The sequence below is a fragment of the Thamnophis sirtalis genome, unplaced genomic scaffold (genome assembly GCF_051295495.1).
Source record: "Thamnophis sirtalis isolate CommonGarterSnake01/CBP01778 unplaced genomic scaffold, rThaSir2_p1.2 scaffold_5, whole genome shotgun sequence".
Lineage (NCBI taxonomy): Eukaryota > Metazoa > Chordata > Lepidosauria > Squamata > Natricidae > Thamnophis > Thamnophis sirtalis.
This window is the reverse complement of record NW_028261385.1, coordinates 15,347,599-15,367,451: the sequence shown is the minus strand read 5'-3', so window position 1 is coordinate 15,367,451 and position 19,853 is coordinate 15,347,599. Positions and strand designations below refer to the sequence as shown.

The 19,853-nt window shown below is 40.2% G+C and overlaps 2 protein-coding genes across 3 annotated transcripts in view; one reads left to right on the top strand and one right to left on the bottom strand.

Annotated features, from left to right (window-relative positions):
• CCDC68 (coiled-coil domain containing 68) overlaps window positions 1-3,619 on the top strand; it is a 52,118-nt gene extending 48,499 nt beyond the window's left edge. The window contains exon 11 of the mRNA XM_087715340.1: window positions 2,363-3,619. Coding sequence (XP_087571466.1) covers window positions 2,363-2,411 — 49 coding nt within the window. The 3' untranslated portion in view covers window positions 2,412-3,619. The remainder of the gene's footprint in view (window positions 1-2,362) is intronic.
• Window positions 3,620-6,392: 2,773 nt separating this feature from the next.
• Window positions 6,393-19,853, bottom strand: part of RAB27B (RAB27B, member RAS oncogene family) — a 116,645-nt gene continuing 103,184 nt past the window's right edge. For both annotated transcript variants that reach the window (XM_014070445.2, XM_014070444.2), the window contains exons 3-6: window positions 15,355-15,440; window positions 14,089-14,192; window positions 12,549-12,672; window positions 6,393-11,392 (exon numbers count right to left, since the gene is read on the bottom strand). In XM_014070445.2, the coding sequence (XP_013925920.1) occupies window positions 11,203-11,392; window positions 12,549-12,672; window positions 14,089-14,192; window positions 15,355-15,440 (504 nt within the window). In that variant the 3' untranslated portion in view covers window positions 6,393-11,202. The remainder of the gene's footprint in view (window positions 11,393-12,548; window positions 12,673-14,088; window positions 14,193-15,354; window positions 15,441-19,853) is intronic.

The following is a 19,853-nucleotide window of genomic DNA, read 5'->3' as shown; positions in this document are numbered from 1 at the left end:
CTTGAAGGTGTCCGGACTTCAACTCCCAGAATTCCCCAGCCAGCGAATGCTGGCTGGGGAATTCTGGGAGTTGAAGTCCAGACATCTTCAAGTAGCCAAGGTTGAGAAACAATGGACTAAAAAACCTCCAAGGACCTCCAACTCAGTTATTCTGTTATTTCTATGTTTTTAAAGGGATACAATATAATGAGGGCCACCAAAAACGCATTTCCCGGAAATGCGTCAATTTGGTAGTCACAAATCACAGTCTCTTTCCATGTGGTCTAGTTCAGGTGTATTGGGACTGGAACTCCCAAAATACCCATATGATTGGGGATTCTGGAGACTGTAATCCCATTTGAATGGGTTTAGATTGGGAAAGGATAGAGTCTTAACTAGTAATATCCTAATTATAATAACTTGTGGAATTGCAATTACTATTTTCGTCTACCATCCTAAACTTAGTTACTGATTTAACTCATTTACACAATACACTGGAGCATAAACTAATCAACTGATTTGCGTTCCCACAACACATAAAACCTTGTAAATCCTAACAGGGGTTAGCAAGCATAACATGGTGTAGGAATAAAGCCACCTGCCCTTGTTAAGCTTGTTGGGTTTCAGTAGCTACAAGTTCAGTTCAGTACCAGCTGAACTTCTTGTGTTACATGTTGTTTTTGAAAAAAAAATGCATGAGCTGGGCTAGACAATGGACAGTACAGTTGTTGACAGGATATATAGCTCAGTATTTTTCCTATGAGATAGCTGGCAATTTTTTTGCTCTATGACTCAACCAAAAGACTAAATTTCTGCAATGTGCAGATTTTCCAGAAGGTGGAGCCAAAGATATAGTAAGCACATTATAGTTACAGAAATCTTTCCAGCACTTGGCCACTACTGTCATTAAAAGAATTAGTTCACAGAACCAAATTACAGGGACTTCTGATATTTCAAATTCAATAGACTTTAGCCAGTGGTGGGATTCAAATAATTTAACAACTGGGTCTCTGCCCTAATGATTTTTTTCCAACAACCAGTTCATCTAACTGCTCAGAAAGTTAACAACCGGTTCTCCCGAAGTGGTGTGAACTGGCTGAATCCCACCACTGACTTTAGCTAATTCAGGCAATCAGTCAAATCATAGTCTTTGCTAACCGTATTGAAACATATACTTGTGGTTTGAGTTTTTCAGAATGTTGTTTGCTACTTTAATTTCCTGCTTCAAAATAACTTGAAAACTGTCGAAAAGTTGAAATCCCTTTTCAACCTGCGATCTTTTGATTGAATATTATCAAAGTCTGTGTGTATGTAGTACATTAACAGCCACCTTTAACTGAAAACCATATACAATTTTTTCTGTAAAATTAATGGACTTGTGGAAAAGTACTTAACAAGTCTAAAATTTCTATTTGAAAAACAAAATTTTATACAAAATTTAATCTCATATAGGAACCATGTTTGGACTATAATTCTGCTCATGGGTTTATAGCACACCATTTCTTTTCTGATTTTGTTTTTTCTTTTAAAATGTTCAGGAAAAATAATTACCTTAAAAAAGATTGGTTAGATTTACACCTGCTAAACCATAATGCTAGCTTGATTGGTATTTTGGAGTTGATATGTTTTGTGAACCCAATCAATTGTTATTCGTTGTTCAGGAAATCCTAGTTAAATTACCATAGTTTAATGCAATGCATGAACTTAGTTACTGAATGAAAATGATAGTCATGAAGTGTTGGATCTATACAAGACAAGTTAATCTTCAGGTCTAGTTTGTTGCTGAACTAAAAAAAATCACAAAGGTAAAAAATATGGAGTTAGAAGTTCAAGTTCTATCGAATTTACTTGCCATGTAGACTGGTCCACCTTTCACTTAAAGAAACATCTTTTTCAAATTACAGTGGTACCTTGGTATTCAGCTGCTTTGAAACTCATCAAATTTGGTACTAAATGCACTTTGACATGAAAATTTTGTTCCAATATTCATTTGTTTGGTACTTGGTGGGGATAACTTGTATCTCACTCTATGGGAAAAAATTGTTTGCTACTCATTGTTTTTGGTACTCATTGCACCTCCCAGAAGCAATTAAGGATGAGTACCACGGTACCACTGTATTACAATCTTTATTTTGATGAAGAGACAGATGTTGTCATTCTGCTTCCTGGTTAATTATAATGAAGCAATTATATGCTATTGGCCATTTGTAAACTGAACCTGACAATGACTGATATTAACGCAGTTCTTAGGATCTCTGAAATAACTCCTTCTTCCTGATTCTTCGAATAATGTCAATACAGGATTAATTTCCAAAATCTGAACTAGTTTTTTTTTTCCAAAATGATATCTTGCTCAATTAAAACATTCTCCATCTTCTTCCAGGATTGATGAGAAATTGCCGTACCTTGTAATATCCAAACTACGCAAGTGACCTATTCCTATGAGGCCTGAACCTTCCTCAGATCCATTACAAGGATGGTCATTTCTTTCCAGAATAATGTCTCTATGCATTTCCATTGGATTTACCTGCACAGTGAACTTTGACGTCACCTAACAATTTCATCTTTTAAATTAATTGTATGGAATCTCAAGATGGTCTTCTAAGGGAAGAAGTAAACCAAGATGTGGCAGAAGGCATCCAGGAGGCTGGGACAAATGGAGGGAGAGAGTTCATTTTTAGTCATCTATGGGCCTATTAGAAGCATTGCGGTTGTTCCTACCGGTGATGGAAATGCATTGGCTTCAGAACTCATTAATCCAAAAGGACCAATTTCTTCCTGCAAGTTCTATAACGTGCATCTGAAGACTATAACGGTGGACTAAGGCAGCTGGGTCAAACATATGATGTGGAGCTCAGATATGTCGTTCAGATGATCCACAACTGACTAATACTAGTTTTGTGAGAATTCTCTCTTCCTGGTTTTGGATACCAGGAGCGAGAGAGAGAAAGATGATGAATGAGCACTTGTGTGGAAACTGCATCAATCAATTCCTTTTCATGACCCCATAATCCCTTGCGGGGTGTAGTTTCGGCAACTGAATGGAGCTGAGTGTTTCCTGGCCGGATGACCGTCCTATCACCAATGCGGAGTTTTATTCCAGTAGATATATCCTCATTGTGCCCAGAGAGAGACATATCTGCCTCTAGCTAGGATTGAATTCACAGCCTCCTGATTGTGAGGCAAGAGATCCACCTCTAGGCCACTGCACTACTCTGTGGAGGTTGCATAAATCCAATAGAAAAATATCTCCTCACACCAAATTGCAGCTCTTAGTATTATATTTTGTGGAGAATTATAAGTAAAGTGACCCTTAGAAAACCTTGAATGGAGATAGCTCTTTACAGCTTTACACCCCGTCCCCTAAGATTAGTTTGAATCTGGCAAGCTAATTATAATGTTGTTGTGTAAAATGATAATTTTACAAATGACGTTTCCGAAGGAAGTAAAATACCTCTAGGAGGTGCATCTAAGCACAGAGAAGACAGTCCTGCAGCCATCCTTATGTCATGATTTAGAATCGGTAAAATGTAAGTGTTCTTGCATAGAGCTCTTCCAAGGCACCTTCATCAAGCAGTATGCCTGAGGCAGTGGTGAAATCTAAAATTTTGATTCACCGGTTCGGAGGGTGTGGCTTGGTGGCGGTCATGTGACCAGGTGGGTGTGGCCAGCTTTTTTTTGCTCTTTAAAGCATTTTTTTTCCTGTCAGTTCGCCTGAACCAGCAGGGGAAAAAATACTTTAAAAAGCAGGAAAAAAGCTCCTGACAATCACGTGGCTCACAGCTGAGCTGCACGATCCTTAGAAGCTGTTTTTTTTTTACTACCGGTTCACAGAACCAAGGACAATTGTCCCTACCAGTTGAATTGAATTGAATTGAATTTATTATATTTCTATGCCGCCCTTTTCCCCGAAGGGGACTCAGGGCGGCTCACAACCCAAGTCAAGAGGGGGGGGGTACAAATAAGGAATAAAAAAATGAACAGAACAATACACAATTTAAAAGCACACAACAACCATACCATTCGAGAGGGGACAAAAGCTCATTAGCCCCAGGCCTGTCGGAACAGCCAGGTTTTAAGGGCTTTGTGGAAGGCCTGGAGGGTGGTGAGGGTTCGAATCTCCATGGGGAGCTCGTTCCAGAGGGCCGGAGCAGCCACAGAGAAGGCTCTCCTCCGGGTGGTCGCCAGTCGGCATTGGCCAGCGGATGGAATTCGGAGGAGGCCTAATCTGTGTGATCTAATCGGTTTATTGGAGGTAATTGGCAGCAGGCGGTCTCTCAAGTACCCAGGTCCAATACCATGAAGGGCTTTATAAGTGACGACTAGCGCCTTGAAGCGTATCCGAAGACCAATAGGCAGCCAGTTCAGCTCGCGGAGGATAGGTGTAACGTGGGTGAACCGAGGTGCACCCACAATCGCTCGCGCGGCTGCATTCTAGACAAGCTGAAGTCTCAGAATGCTCTTCAAGGGCTGCCCCATGTAGAGCACGTTGCAGTAGTCCAGTCTAGAGGTCACGAGGGCAAATCGGGCCAAACCAGGAGGATTTCACCCCTGGCTTGAGGCAAGAAAAGTAGGAATATATATTTGAGTTATACCTCTAGAAAAACAGATTCTATCTTTGGCTAGGCCCTGTTTTATGACAGCACAAGAACAAGTTTCCCCATAATTAAATGAATAAATTATTTATTTATCTGTAATGACTACAGCATCCTTAAATGATATTTCAAGAGCAGCTTGCCAAGACTGTCAAAACATATCGACGAAATGGACAATCTAAAAGCCGTGAAATCAAGAGTGTAGTTATCAGGATAAGAATGGCATCTAAAAATCTCAAGGACGGTCTGTTTAGTGACCAGTGTGATAATGAAAGGTAAGGTTGGTTGTTCCTTGGCCTGCAGCGAGATTTATGCTTCCATCTGGCTGGATCATCTCTGCACTGTAGCAAAATAAATAACTGGTACAATGTTCAATCAATTATTTAAGACCATAAGGTAAGCTGGTGTACATTGTGGATAAAACTATGAAATTTAGCCGAAGGCAACCTTGTCAGTGTAATGAGTGTTCACCATGATTTGATTATCTGGATTCCTGGGAGTGAGTCAGGAATGCCAGGAACTTTTTTCTTCTCGGTTTCATTCCAACCTTCTCTCTTCACTTTCTCAAAAACATCATGTTTTCCAAGCAGGGCTCACCACAGAGCACTCACCACTCCCACCAGGGTACAGCTATATTAGTCTTTCTGCCTTAAATGTGTGCCTATTTGGGTTTTTTTCCCCCTTTCCTTGAGCAATTAGAAAATCTGATAACTGCTTATGCAAATGGAGTTGAGCAGGCTTGTGCGTGACACAGAACCAGCCCCTCCGCCCACCGCCGGGCCGCCAAGCCAGAAATGCCCACGGTTATATGGCCAAAAAAAGGCAAAATAAAAATATACAAATAAACAACTTGAAATAAAACTGAGATCCTGCAGAGGTTGGGTATACAGGTAGTCCTTGACTTACAACACTTCATTTAGTGAGTTTTCAAAATTATAACAGCACTGGAAAAAAGTGACTTATGACCGTTTTTCACTATTATGACCATTGCAGTATCCTCACCATGGTCACGTGATTTACAATAGGATGATTGGCAAGTGGTTTGTATTTATGACGGTTGCAGTGTCCTGGGGTCATGTGATCCTCTTTTGACAAGCAAAGTCAATGGGGAAGCCAGTTCGCACCTATTCGGGAGAACCGGTTGTTAACTTTCTAAGCAGTTTGGAGAACCGGTTGTTGGAAGAAATCCCATTTTGTTTTTTTCCCCACTTTATAGGGCTAATCCTGCAAGGTAGGCAGGAAGGAAACATTCTGGTGTTGTTTCTAGCCTAATCTTTATTGCCCTGCTTATAGAAACTGCTTCTCCCATTAACCCTTATTATATTGTAACAGCTAAGATGAAGCGCCCATCGACGTGAGTGATGTTGAGTTGGCCACACCCATCTAGTCACATGATCACTGAGCCATGCCTACCCACCTGGTCATTATGGCAGAGAACCGGTTGCTAAATTATTTGAATCCCACCATTGATTCACACTTCAATAGCATGTAAAAATGCAAGTAGAAAAATAGGGAGCATCTTTGGTGGGAAAGTAACAGCATTCTGTGTGCCTTCAGCATTTAGTCATGCCGGCCACATGACCATGGAGACGCCTTCGGACAACGCTGGTTCTTCGGCTTTGAAACGGAGATGAACACCGCCCATCTGGAGTTGGGAATGACTAGCACACATGTACGAGGGGAACCTTTACTTTTTACTGATTCCCATGTGCAAAGCCAGAATCAAGTAAGACACATTGTGTGTGTCGTCTGCACAGTTTCACCATTCTCAGACCCCTTAGATCACATTCGCTCTTCGAGACAACAATCCACAACTGCTTTAAAAATGAAGAGTTTTTAATCTCAAAAGAACAGTGGAGAAACGAAACTACAGAATTACATTCCTTAGCCATATTGTAAAAACCCAGACACCAATGGATACAGTCTGATTGTATGTATGTATGTATATGTGTGTACTCACACACAGGCTCACACATATAAATACATATTTATATATCATTGAAAAGCAACAGCATAGTAGTAGTAATACAACACGGTTAATGATTGGTGCTGCTAGGCTGGCAGTGCAGTCCATCCAGAGAGAGAGAGATAATTCAGACATTTAGTTCAAAGAATGTAAAACTTTAATTTCTACAGAACCGTCTCAAAGACCAACAGAAAACATGCTCAGAGTTATCTAATTTAAGGGAACACTGAAAGCAAAACAAAGCCAGGGGAGGGGGGAAGCAACTGATCAGTCAGGAGGCTCTTAGTGTTGAATCAAAATCTGAAAAGAACAATTTCAATAAATATATTTGTGAGAAAGACATAAAAGTACCTTGAATCATAGAGTTATATATACACTGAAAATCCCACTCCGGGTTGAAGCAAAGGCAGTTAGAGAGGATTTAAGATCCGAAAAGCTTCTTGATTTAAAAGCTGGGGTGGAATCAAGTTTAGGAGAGCTTCAGGCAGGGCCCTTGGAAGTGTATGATGATGATGATGATGTGTCCATGTTTCTTAAGAAATATCTCATAAAAGATTTTGTGCTAAATCACAGGTCTCCAAGCTTGGCAACTTTACGACTTGCGGACTTCAACTCCCATGCTGGCTGAGGAATTCTGGGAGTTGGAAGTCCACAAGTCTTAAAATTGCCAAGGTTGGAGATCCCCGTGCTAAATGGTCTGAGTTGAGGAGGGCTGTAGTAAGTACAACTAAATATTTAACACCAGACAGCATAGACAGACTGCACAACTTCACCCCTTCTGAGAATATGACTGTAATGGTGCTTCTGTTTGGGGTAACTTTTCTTTCCCCCTATTAATCCACTTTGTAACAGCCATAACCCTGTGACCCAGGTGATGTTTAGTTTGACCTTTAGAAGAACTGTTATCAAACATTTATTTCAGCAAAAGGAAAACATGGGAGAGTTCCTTCCAAAGCCTTGAGGATGTTCTCGGAGGACAGCCATGTTAATCTATGGTAGCCAAACTCCTCCTGATTGCTAACCTTGAGCTTCAAGAGCAGATCTAGAAAGTTGACCATGAGGGACACCATCCAAATCTGCCTCAGTTGGACTGGAGAAAGAAACCAACAAGGCTGAATAGTTTCAGTGGTCACTTCATGTAATACCAGACTACACTAACTGTATCGGGGAAGGTAGCTTTTCTTAACAAAACAGCAGCTAAATGGCTTGTTTGAACACTGTGTAAATCTTGATAGAAGACTTTGTTAAAAGGCTGCTGGGCAAGTACAGAAACACATTTTCAGTGACAGAACAATTGTCTCTTAAGTACTTATTGATTTATCCCATGGACAGTAATTATAAGGGACATCATGTGCATTTCATCAGGCAACAACTTTGCTCCTCAGAGGCTTTAACAAAGCAGACAAAGACCCTTTTATAGAAATCAAGTTGGTATGTGCAGTGTGAGCTGCTATAATGTCATGCCAATGGTTGTTGATAAAAGCAGGCAAAACAAGTTACATGAAACTAACAGTTCTCTATTTCTTTCCTCAGCAATTATATACAGTTTATGAAAACAATTGTTGGCTTAGTGTGCTTTGTGGATGGTCAAAAGCACAACAGAAGCACTTGAGAACTTGGTCATTACATTTGAATACTTTTGGACAATAGGGTGCACATAAGCAGTGAACAGCCATGGGTCTATTAATCATACATAGACAATTACACATCCAGTATTTTGATTCAAATATTCACGAAACCAAGTCAGAAGAGGGAATTTCATACCATATCTCAAAAGGAAGACTGGAAAAAAATAGCATAATGTATTGTCATTACAATTATTCATCAATGAACTGAAGGTAAAGTTGAATCAAGTACTCTATTATATGTAGGATTATTTTGGTGAGGCGCCAATTATGAACTACAATGGCAACATAACCTACATCAATACATTTGATATTGATCATATATATCCTGATCTCCTTGATGAAATAGGGCCATTAAAAAAAAGATAATGAAAGAATTGTTGCTGTGATACAGAATTTATTTTGAGTTTATATTGACAATGCAAGATGGATCCCAGTATTGCCATCTTGGCAAGTTTTTAGTTGCATCAAGCCAATTTCAAAGGCTATTCATGAGATGATATAATGCCGATCTGGGAAGGCAAAAGTGTTCTTGTGGATTCAACATTGTGCTCATAAATGTTCACATTTTATGCATGCAGGAGTTTAGGTGTGCATAATGACAGCTACAAAACCAACAGCTATTTGGCCTTACTTAATGCCAGTGAATATTCTGTGTACACAATATCAAAGTTTAACATGCATGCATAAAACATTCACTCATGGGCATTATGAGGCACAGGGAGATCGTTTAGGCATGCTAGTAGATAGCCCAGTGTATGATTACAACAAATGATGCCCAACAATAATTGTGCCTTAGGAATAGCTTTGAGTTCTTAAGTTGCTACTCCAAGATAGTAAACAACAAAATATATGTATGGTAGTGTGAGAGATTGGAATACAAGTGGAATATATTAGTCCCTTCAGATCGGCTTTACAATACCAGAAGATGTCTAACTATATATAAGAAAAGTTCTGAATGGCAACTTTCAACAAGTTGGCTGAGACTCCTCACTTCCTCAGCCATATGTCCAAATTTTTGCAGCAGATAACCCTGTTTACTGCAACGGAGAGCACTGAGTAAGGTATTAACAGCTGGGAAACATTAAGGATATATTGTTATCTCTTCTTCCATTGGAAAGCTAAAAGATCTTTGTTATAAAATGGCAGAATTACAGGAAAAAGAGATTAAATATTCCTCACAGTGTAGGGCCATATAGAAAAAAAAGAGATACACATTAATGCATAAAGCTTCTATACTTAAGTGTTAAGTGTAAAGTTAAGTGCATTGTTTTTCAACCTTCCAACTTTAAGACGAGTGGACTTCAACTCCCAGAATTCCTCAGCCAGTATGCTTGTTGGGGAATTCTGGGTGTTGAAGTTCACACATCTTAAAAGTTGCCATGGTTGAGAAACACTGCTTAACTGTATTTCCCCAGCCCTTGATTTCAAGCAAAGCAGCCAGATTTCATAGACAAAAACATTAGTATTTCCCAATAGGAGTGCTGAGCAATTAACACTAGCAAAAAGTGAAGACACCTTTGGGATTTTGTAATTTCCCATTTCTGAAAATGAGTTCTACGGATTACAAAAAGCAGTAAACATTTAAAAGTGTACTGAAGGTATCACAGTATTGGGATAAAAATGAAAACTGAGATATCACCAGAAGAAAATATTTCTCTACGTTATTTCTCTTTCTGGGAAATGTGCTCACATTTTGCAAACAGAAATATATATTTTAATTACTGAGAGACTGATGAATAGCATTGTGATAAATGTTAGAAACAACACTTTTGCTTTGGTAACACGAAGAACCTGGTGAAATGAACTCTTTAACTTAGAAAATGGTGGCAGGGAATTGCGGACGGTTTTGGAATTTGGCTGAATTGCAAAAGCAGACCTTTTACACCAGAAATGGTGCATAGTGGAAAGACAATGTCTGTTTTTGTTTTAAAGCACTGCATTTGGTTCATCATCATCATACCACCTATCACACTTGGCTCTAAAGTGCACATATCCTTCACTTAACAGTACTTCTACTGTAACAAAATTATTATTGGCACTTCCTCTTCTTTTTTCCTGTTCCTGCCTTTCTCATTTTAAATTGTGAAAGTAACAGTATTATACATTTAATCAAGACTTTGCTTTGGACAACTAATATTCCAGATCAACGTTGAACATAGCTTCAAGTTTAGGAAGTGCTCTGCTGGTAAAGTAAAAGCAAAAATAATCTTCTGCGTGTATGTATGTATGTATGTATGTATGTATGTATGTATGTATGTATGTATGTATATATACACATACACATACATACATACATATTGTGTTAATTAGAGCATTAGAATTAATTAGAAATGTTAACTATCATATAGAACTTAATAAATACATACTACCTCTTAATGAATGGGGATTCCATTGGAATATCACTCTCTGAGTCACCAATGAAATACTTGGCCAAGTATTTCAAGGCACATGGTACTTTTCAGCTTTGAGCAAACCTTATGATTTTCCAACACGCTACTATATTGTATGGACATCTTCTTTCTACAGTCCACCTCTATCTCCAATGCCACCTAATGACTACATTGAATGAAACAACAATGAACTTTTTGGTATTCAAAACCATAAAGACGTTTACAATGAGTCACACAACATATTCTTTGGGATGTTTTTTCATCACCTGTTTAGCAAACATACAATGTATGTCATAATAGAGGGCAAAGAGATGAGAAATGATGGCTCAGGCCAACAAAGACCACCCTTTGTTTTATTGTAAAGGTGTCTCCTAACATTTCAATGGTCCTCTCCCCAAAGCAGATATTTGTTTCTGTATTTACTTGCCTATTGTATGAAGAAGAAAAGAGCCTCTGGATTTTCTATGAAGATGGTTTACACCTGTTTGAATGCAGAAGCATGATTTCTCAGCATTGGAAAAAAACAAAATCAGGCTTGCTTAAGACAACAACAGCAGTCTCATTTGGTCCATGGAGTTCCAGGTTGAATTTAGCATTTGGTCATTCTGATTTCTCATTCCTTTTCTTCAACCTGAATGGCCAAGTCAACAAGCACATTTCTTCTCATCAGATTTGGGCGACACCAGTTTTCCTGAACTCCCACCATTGGCTGTGTCAGAGAGCTGAGACTTGTCAACACACTGTTCCATTCGTTTCATTATTAAGTCCAAGAGGGTCTCCACGGCTTTGTCCACATTTTGGCCAGTCGCTGCACTTGTTTCAAAGTATGGGATGCTATGGCAGGAAAATATCGGAAGTATGATAAGATATTTCAAGAGAGAATAGTTGTAACAATAACCTACAGGTTTCCCTTCAAAGGGGAGCTTGCATTTAAGTTCTCAAAAGCAAAATGACTTTAGGTCAACTGTTAAGAATATTGTGTCAATTTCTGAAAAGCCCCCAAGTCTGCTGAACTCATCCCTGTTCCCTCTCTCACAAAAAGGAAATCTTATTAGCATCAGTACTGTATATACTCAAGTATAAACCTAGTTTTTCAGCCCACTTTTTGAGCTGAAAAAAGCCGCCTCGGCTTATACTCGAGTCAGTGAAAAATTTGCCTGAAATGGAGGAGAAAAAGGGGCGGGGCCATGCCGCTGGGTGACGCTCGTGAATGGCCCAGCGCCCCTGAGTTTCCCCTCCCTCTGTGTCAGTTTGCCGTGCAGCGTGCACCGCACCATCCCCCCTCCTCACGTTCTAATGTAATGCAGGGCTATCTTACGATTCCCCTTCCTCCCCCTCCTGCCGCTCTGCAATGATGTCCCACCTCCTCCTTGTTATGGCAAGCAGCCACATAGCGATGTCCCACCTCCTCTGGTACAGTGATCCAATGATAGGAATCACTGTGCCGTGTGTCATAGGAGGCGGGACATCATCATCACAGCGGGACATCAGCATCATGAGGTGAGTGAAGTATTTCATTGAATACACTGGTATTGTGTGATAATAATTTGTTATGCAGAGCAAATTTTTACAATGGCTACTGTATATTTAATGGGCACAGGCAGGCTGTATATGTTATTCAATGGGAAATGGCATTATTGGTATCTATTTTTATTTTTGAAATTTATCGGTAGCTGCTGCATTTCCCACCCTAGGCTTATACTCGAGTCAATAACTTTTCCAGTTTTTTTGTGGTAAAATTAGGTGCCTCGGCTTATATTCGGGTCGGCCTATACTCGAGTATATACGGTACTTATCCATACGGGGATTACTTTAAGAATCATTGATGTCAACAGGGAAAAATAAATAAATATTACACTTGTTTTTTTCCCTCTGAAACCAAATGTCTTAGCCATTTCATTGTGTCCTTATCTCACCTTTTGCACCATTCAGATGGGCAAAGCAACGCCTCCTGAGTTAGCTTAGAGGACAACATGTTGGTTTGTCTTACCCATATTTGTCTGCAAGTTCTTTTGCTTGTCTTTCATTGACCTCCCTCTGATCTGATAGGTCAGCTTTATTTCCAATTAATACAATGTCGGGGTTTTCACAATAAGCATTTGCTTGCAACTGACCTAAAGAAAGAAAATGTAGAAACTTGGTAAGGAGGGTAGAAAGATTCCCTGGAAACAGAGGAGCAGAAATCATAGTTTCTCTCAGCCTTTCCTAACCTGTTATCTTCCAGTTGAGCTGCTCAACCTGGCTGGGAAAGGCTGAGAGATGAAATATGAGCACATTCACTACCTATTTTTACATTTAGAAAATGTTATGATAGAAATAGGAAGGTTGGTGTCTTATTGTCCAGAATACATTATGCCATCCAATCAATCAAATTAACATCAAGATAATACATCTGCAAAGACCAATAAGCACTTTATTTCTTCTATGCATCACAGCTACCTGTTACTCACATACAGCTAATACAATTCAAGCAATTCACATGCATTCTTTTAGTAACATTTCAACTAGTTTGGGCAGGGCTCAGTGTTCTGCAGAAACATGACATGGTGGTGATGCTAGAGGCTTCAAGAAGAGTGCTGAAGTTAAAAAAAAAACAATTTTGTCAGGTCAAAGGGAAAGTCCACCAGTTTCCTAAAGCTTCCATAAAAGGTAATGCCAAAGTTCCAGTTAACAGTCCCAATGCAATCCAAATGCCACCGCTCATCTCATCTCCACTGTGGCAGCCCTGAAGGTGCCAGGGGGAAATGGCTTCAGAGCTGACAGCTATTTTGGAGCCTGTGGCCAAGGCAAAGAATGATCCAGGAACCTCTAAAAGCCAGCTTCAGAGAGGAGCGCGCATCACTTCTAATAGCAATAGCACTTAAACTTATATACAGCTTCACAGTGCTTTACAGCCCTTTCGGAGCAGTTTACAGAATCCACCTAATGCTCCCAACAATCTGGGAATTCAGTTTACCGACCTCAAAAGGATGGAAGGCTGAGTCAACCTTGAGCCTGGTGAGATTCAAACTGTCAAATTGCAGGTAGCCTGCAGTCAGCAGAAGTAGCCTGCACTACTGCATTCTAACCACTGCGACACTGCAGCTTCAGTAGGTATCCATCAGATCACTATAAAATTGTCTGTTTTTTTGAGCAAATGATAGCAATAGCACTTAGACTTATATACAGCTTCACAATGCTTTACAGCCCCCTCTGAGCAGTTTATAGAGTCAGCCTATTGCCCCCAACAATCTGGCTCCTCATTTTACCGACCTCAGAATGATGGAAGGCTGAGTCAACCTTAAGCCTAGTGAGATTCGAACTGCCAAATTGCAGGCGGCGGCAGCAGCCTGCAGTACTGCACGCTAACCCCTGCATTCTTTTCTAAGGTACCTGCGTGCCTTTTGTTGCAGGGTGTTTAATCGTATCAGGAAGAGCTTACATAATTCCACTCTCTATGGGGACTGCTGTCGCATTGAAGACGGGAGATTCAATGCCGCTGAAGCTAAAAGAGCTCAAGGCTAAGAGAGGCAGCTGCTTTTTCCACTTACTCATCCAGTTTCTGACATTCAAGAAGCTCTGTTGACTGGTGAGATCAAACATTAGCAAGAAGCCCATGGCATCTCTGAAAAAGGCTGTGGTGAGACTTCTGAATCTGTCAGGAGGAAAGGAGCGAAAAGGATCAATACACAACATGAGCTATCAGGGAAAAGCAAGTGAGGGGTATTAGGTAAACATTTCATGGCTGAATCTTTTTTTTAAAAAAGGGCTGCAAGCGAACTGATAAATGACAAGGCAAAGCTTTAATATTCTCTTTACACGGGTAGTCAACCCTTATCCGGAATGACTGCTCAAGCACAAATCTTTCTTCAGGTGGCAAGGCAGCCCCAGGGATGATTTTATTTTCTCTTGATGCTCTGTTCCATTCCAATAGGGATTTGTGTTATAAATTTCCCCCTGACTGCCAAAAAGATGGGCAGGAAACTGCCAGGGGAGATTTTACTCAGCTGCCCACCCAGGGACATGGAATTTATGAGTGTATGGCTCACACATCTTCAAGCAGAGAACTTGTGTGTGTTTGTGTGTGTATGTGTGCGGTGGCTCAGTGGCTAAGACACTGAGCTTGTCGATCAGAAAGGTCAGTAGTTTGGTGGTTCGAATCCTTAGTGCCTCGTCCCAGCTTCTGCCAACCTAGCAGTTCAAAAGCACATTAAAAAAAAAATAGGAACCACCTTTGGTGGGACGTTAACAGTGTTCCGTGCGCCTTTGGCATTTAGTAATGGCGGCCACATGACCATGGAGACCTCTTTGGACAGTGCTGGCTCTTCGGCTTTGAAATGGAGATAAACACTGCCTCCTAGATTCAGGAACGACTAGCACATATGTGTGAGGGGAACCTTTACCTATACACATATGCACACACACATACATATAAGTGTGTATGTATATATGTGTGTGTATAAATACATATACACACATACACACGTGTGTGTGTGTGTGTGTGTGTGTGTGTGTGTGTGTGTAAACTGCAGACACTACCCACGGTGTCCTGCGACTTTTAGCAATTGTACCCCTGAAATCTGACATTCCAAAATGCTTCAAATCACTTTTTATTCAAAATTCCAAATAATTCAAGATAAGAAAAACTAGGTCTTCAGCTTTCTTGTAAACAGTAATAGGATGTCAAAAATGATAATTTAAAAATATCTTGTCTTGAAAACCTGCCCAAGTTCAGATGACAGAATCTAATAGAAAAATGTTGTTCATTTCCCCTTCCAATTATTTCTGCATTGGATTTTTAAGTTCTTGCACATTACCTCTCTTGCCCAGCTGTGTCCCATAGCTGCAGATGGACCTTAAAGGCTTTTCCAGAAGAACCACTTGACCCCTGGCTGTTGTACACCTGAAACAGAACAAATAAAGCTTCACTGTTTATTTTAATACTGCTTATTTTAACAACTGTTTATTTAAAAGTTAATTAAAAGTGAAATCATAATTTGCAAACTGAAAATGCAGGATAGGGAAAGAGGCTAAACATCATATGATCCTTTTATGGATTTTGTTTCCACGGTTGCTTTTGGCAGCCAGCCCTACGTTTATTGAAGGAGTGGCACACTGTAAGAATTACAATATTGATACAGGAAGTACCGGTCTCAAGATCAGGGATGTCCAACCATGGCAACTTTAAGACTTGTGGACCTCCACTCCCAGAACTTCCCAGCCAGCATGAGAAATGCTACGTTGTAGGCTAGGCTTGATAAATTAAAAAGAAAATTTCCCAAGAGTGACAAGCCACTTCTGCTAGAAGATTGTCAAAACAAACAAACAAACAAAAAACCACACTGTCTCTGAAGCCACCAGAAGATGAAATCAATTTATACACCTTAAACTTTATGTTTACAACATTAAATTGGAGGTGGTGACTCTTCACTTGTCTAAATGAGCCACAATGGCGCAGGGGTTAAGGTTAAGTTAGTACTGCAGGCTACTTCTGCTGACTGCCGGCTGCTTGGAATTTGACAGTTCAAATCTCACCAGGCTCAAGGTTGACTCAGCCTTTCATCCTTCCAAGATGGGTAAAATGAGGACCCAGACTGTTGGGGAAAATAAGCTGATTCTGTAAACCGTTTAGAGAGGGCTGGAAAGCACTGCAAAGCGGTAGGTAACTCTAAGTTGTATTGCTATGGCTGTATAACTTTTTGAAGGCATTTCGACATTTATTCTCTTTCAACTTGCCTTACCGAGTTATTGACTGGGATAATAACATGGAAATCCCTTGGAGGCTGAAATATGGATATATGAGCAATAAATTGGAATTCAGCAGACTGGAATTCTTAATACTGGATTTTATTTATTTATATCCTATCTTTATTATTTTTACAAATAAGTCTGAAGACAGCTTCAGAGTCTCCAAAAAATTACTCACTATCATACAGCCTAGGCTGCAAAATGTCTGGACTTTGGACTACCCAATTAAGACTGAAACAATAAACTAATTTCTTTATTTATATGCTTTTCTTAGGAAATATCTTTCTAAATAGCACAGCTGCTGCATATTTACTCTCCTGTGCATACATAGAAGATTTATTTAGCATGTTGCTTTGGTATAGAAAAGTTGCTAAACTAATGAGGTGACTCAGCCATCCCTGACAACCCAGGAAGAAACATAATATGTCTTTGGTCCAAGGAAATAAGCAATATGTTCCACTTGAGATTCTCCATGAAACTGAAGACTGGAAAAACAAATGGACAAGTGAAGGCCAAAGAGCTTAGCATGAGAGTGGCTAAAAGGAAACTTGGGGGAAAATAGCCTTCAATAGTCTACCTGGAGCACGCGTGTCAAACTCATTGTGCCACATTGCTGTTATGTGATGTTTTGTGATGTTTTTCCCCTTTGTGAAACAGGTGGGCGTGGCCTGTGTGTGACGAATCTGGCCCGTGGGCCGCCAGTTTGACACCCCTAAGAGGATCTGGCTTTCAGAAGTACACATCTCCCCCTCCATGCCAATTAAATGTCCAGAGATTTTACAATGTGCAGAGATTAAACGGCGCCCGAAAAAATAACATCAAAAGTTATCATTAAAAATTATGTTGGCCACTGAAGCATCTGTGGCTGGCCAAAATATACATAGCTCCCATTTACCTTAAAAGCAGGATATTTTGGCTTGCAACTCTTACAGCCTGGCAAAACTCAGTCATTAATATAGCATCCACTTTTATTGAGACATATTGCTGTTCTATTGGTTTGTAAGATTTGTAAGAAAAGAGTGTGGTTGGCGTGTATTGTGTATTGTGTGTGTGTGTGTGTGTGTGTGTGTGTGTTGTGTTTTGTTTGAGAAATTCTTGTGTAGAAAGGGTTACTTAGCCAGCTGAGGCAAACTCTGTCTAATTTAACAAGCTTTGCAGTGCACATCCCTTTACACCTGTGCTTAGAAGAACTTCCTTAGCAAGCCTTCCTGATTGCATCATTCTACTGCTAATCATTCTTCCTTGCCTCTTACCTATAATCCTACCTCAATAATTAAGATGAAGAGGACAAACACCAGCTCCCTAATCCAAAGAAGAGGTGCACACCTGCTAAGGATACAAGGCACACAACCTGATAGATACACTTTTAGCAAAAGGTCACTTCTCTAGGTCCCTAGGTTGCTAATCAGATAGGTCATCAACCATGCCCAGTTGCCATCTAAAAGGAACCTTGTCTTCCCTAAACATATCTTTGACTGAGATTCCACTGTCTAATGGTGTGACCAAATCCTTGATGAGATGTATTACCAAGTGTTATTGTTTATACCAGGGGTGTCAGACTCGCAGCCTGCAGGTCGGATGTCTCACGCACTGGCCATGCCCACTCCCACTTTAGCAAACAGGGGGGGAAAGCCATGATATGTCACGTGGCGACAAAGTGACGGCACAAGATTGATACCCCTGGTTTATACTCTCTGTTCCCTTCTGGCATAAAGAGATGGTGAAAGCCTTGCGATAGTTTGAACATTGGTCTAAACCAGGGATGTCAAACTCACAGCCAGGGGGCCAAATGCGTCATGCACTGGCCACATCCATACCTGGCTTAGAGAAGGGGGGAGAAAGTCATGATACATCACATGACACCGCCATGATGATGCAAGTTTGACACCCCTAGTCTAAGCCAAACATCTTAGGATGCTGCTGCACAATTGCTGACTCCATGCAGGCTATCCACTGCCATTCTTGGTATTCCTGGCAAGCTGAAGGGATGTGGATTGGTATATCTTTTTTTCTATTAACGCTCTTAATAAAATCTTTTTGAGCATTTTGTCATGCTTTGAATTTATTGACTTTGAATCCTAAAGAAACCCCTGGCTGGCCGCTATATAGCAAGATGTGGGAAACTAGATGGGAAACTAGATCCTGAGTAACAATCTCGATTGCCCTGAGCCAGTTTGAAAGACATGCAGTTCCCATCCTATCAAAGCCAGCAATGAATATATACAAGGAGGATTCAAAATGTTGTGTTTTGAGGTTAATAAATGTGGCAAAATCACAAACTCTTTAACTTATGAATTCAGCATGCAACAGATTGAGAAGTTGGCTTCTCAAGTAAGAGGTGGGTGAACATTTGACAGAAAGGGATCTTCAACACAGATGTTTGCTTTGGGTGTCAGAATAAATAGTTGATATTTAGAAAATAAACTTACGAAACCCAAGAATTGTTATGGTCCCACAAAGCTTACAAATTGTGCATTACCAACATATTTTCTCATCCACAGATCATAAGTAAATTAAGATTACACACACACATGCACGCACGCACACACATGAAAAAGTTTGTCCTGATTACATACTATAGTCATAATTATTATTATTATTGTATAACCGTAAAAGAAAACAAATATAATATCTGCATGGGGAAAATGCATTTAGAAATAAAGCTTCATTCTCTCTACAGGCAGCTTCTTTTGGTAGCCCAAGCTCTCAATATCACTCTTGCTATTGCAAAGTTTAATTTTTAACCTGTTAGAATCTATGCAATGTTGACAGCAAAGTAGAATAAACTTAATAGGTATGTGTTTGTGTCTGTGTGTCTGTGTGTGTTTATGCATGCACACACGGACACAATGTTGTGGCCCATTACATTTGGACAGTGGGGAGGTTGGGGAGGAACATGGGCCAGTCCTGGAGTCTGGGGAAGGCTTTGATGAGGGCTCTGTGACAGAGGCAGAGATGGGGCCAGAGCCATCCGACAGTTATCAGCTACCTTTGGATTCAGACATCAGTGAGGCAGACAAACAGCTGGAGCCTGTTCTCAGTGTGTTCATGTGCAGAGTTGTCAGACGAAGGAAACAACTAAAAAACAGGGGTCGACTTGGGAGTAAGGCCACAGGTGGATGACGAATGGCCCCTCCCAGAGGAAATAAAAGAGGGGCAAAAGGGGAATGGAGTTTGCAGGAGACAATTAGTTCTCTAATTGGTTTGTGACTCTCTGAGACTCCCTGCCAAGTTCTGCAGATATCGGCCTGTAAGCTCTCCAAGCCAGATAAGGTCTGTGACTGTAAATCCTCCTTTGAAAGACTTTTCCAGCTGTGAATGAGCAGAATTCACAGTAAATTAATAAAAGGGTTTTTTGTCGGGACAAGGAATTTGTTTCATGCTCTTGGGAAACCTCGATCAGAACATACACAGACTTATCTGGGTCTGAGTCCTGTAATAACATTAAGGAAGCAAGTAGGCAAAACTGCCTTTGGGATCCTTTTTTAAAATTTCCCTTTGAAAGTGACAACTCATTTTTTTGGTGTCAAAACAACATTTATATTGCCGTCTCACAGCACCTTGTCAA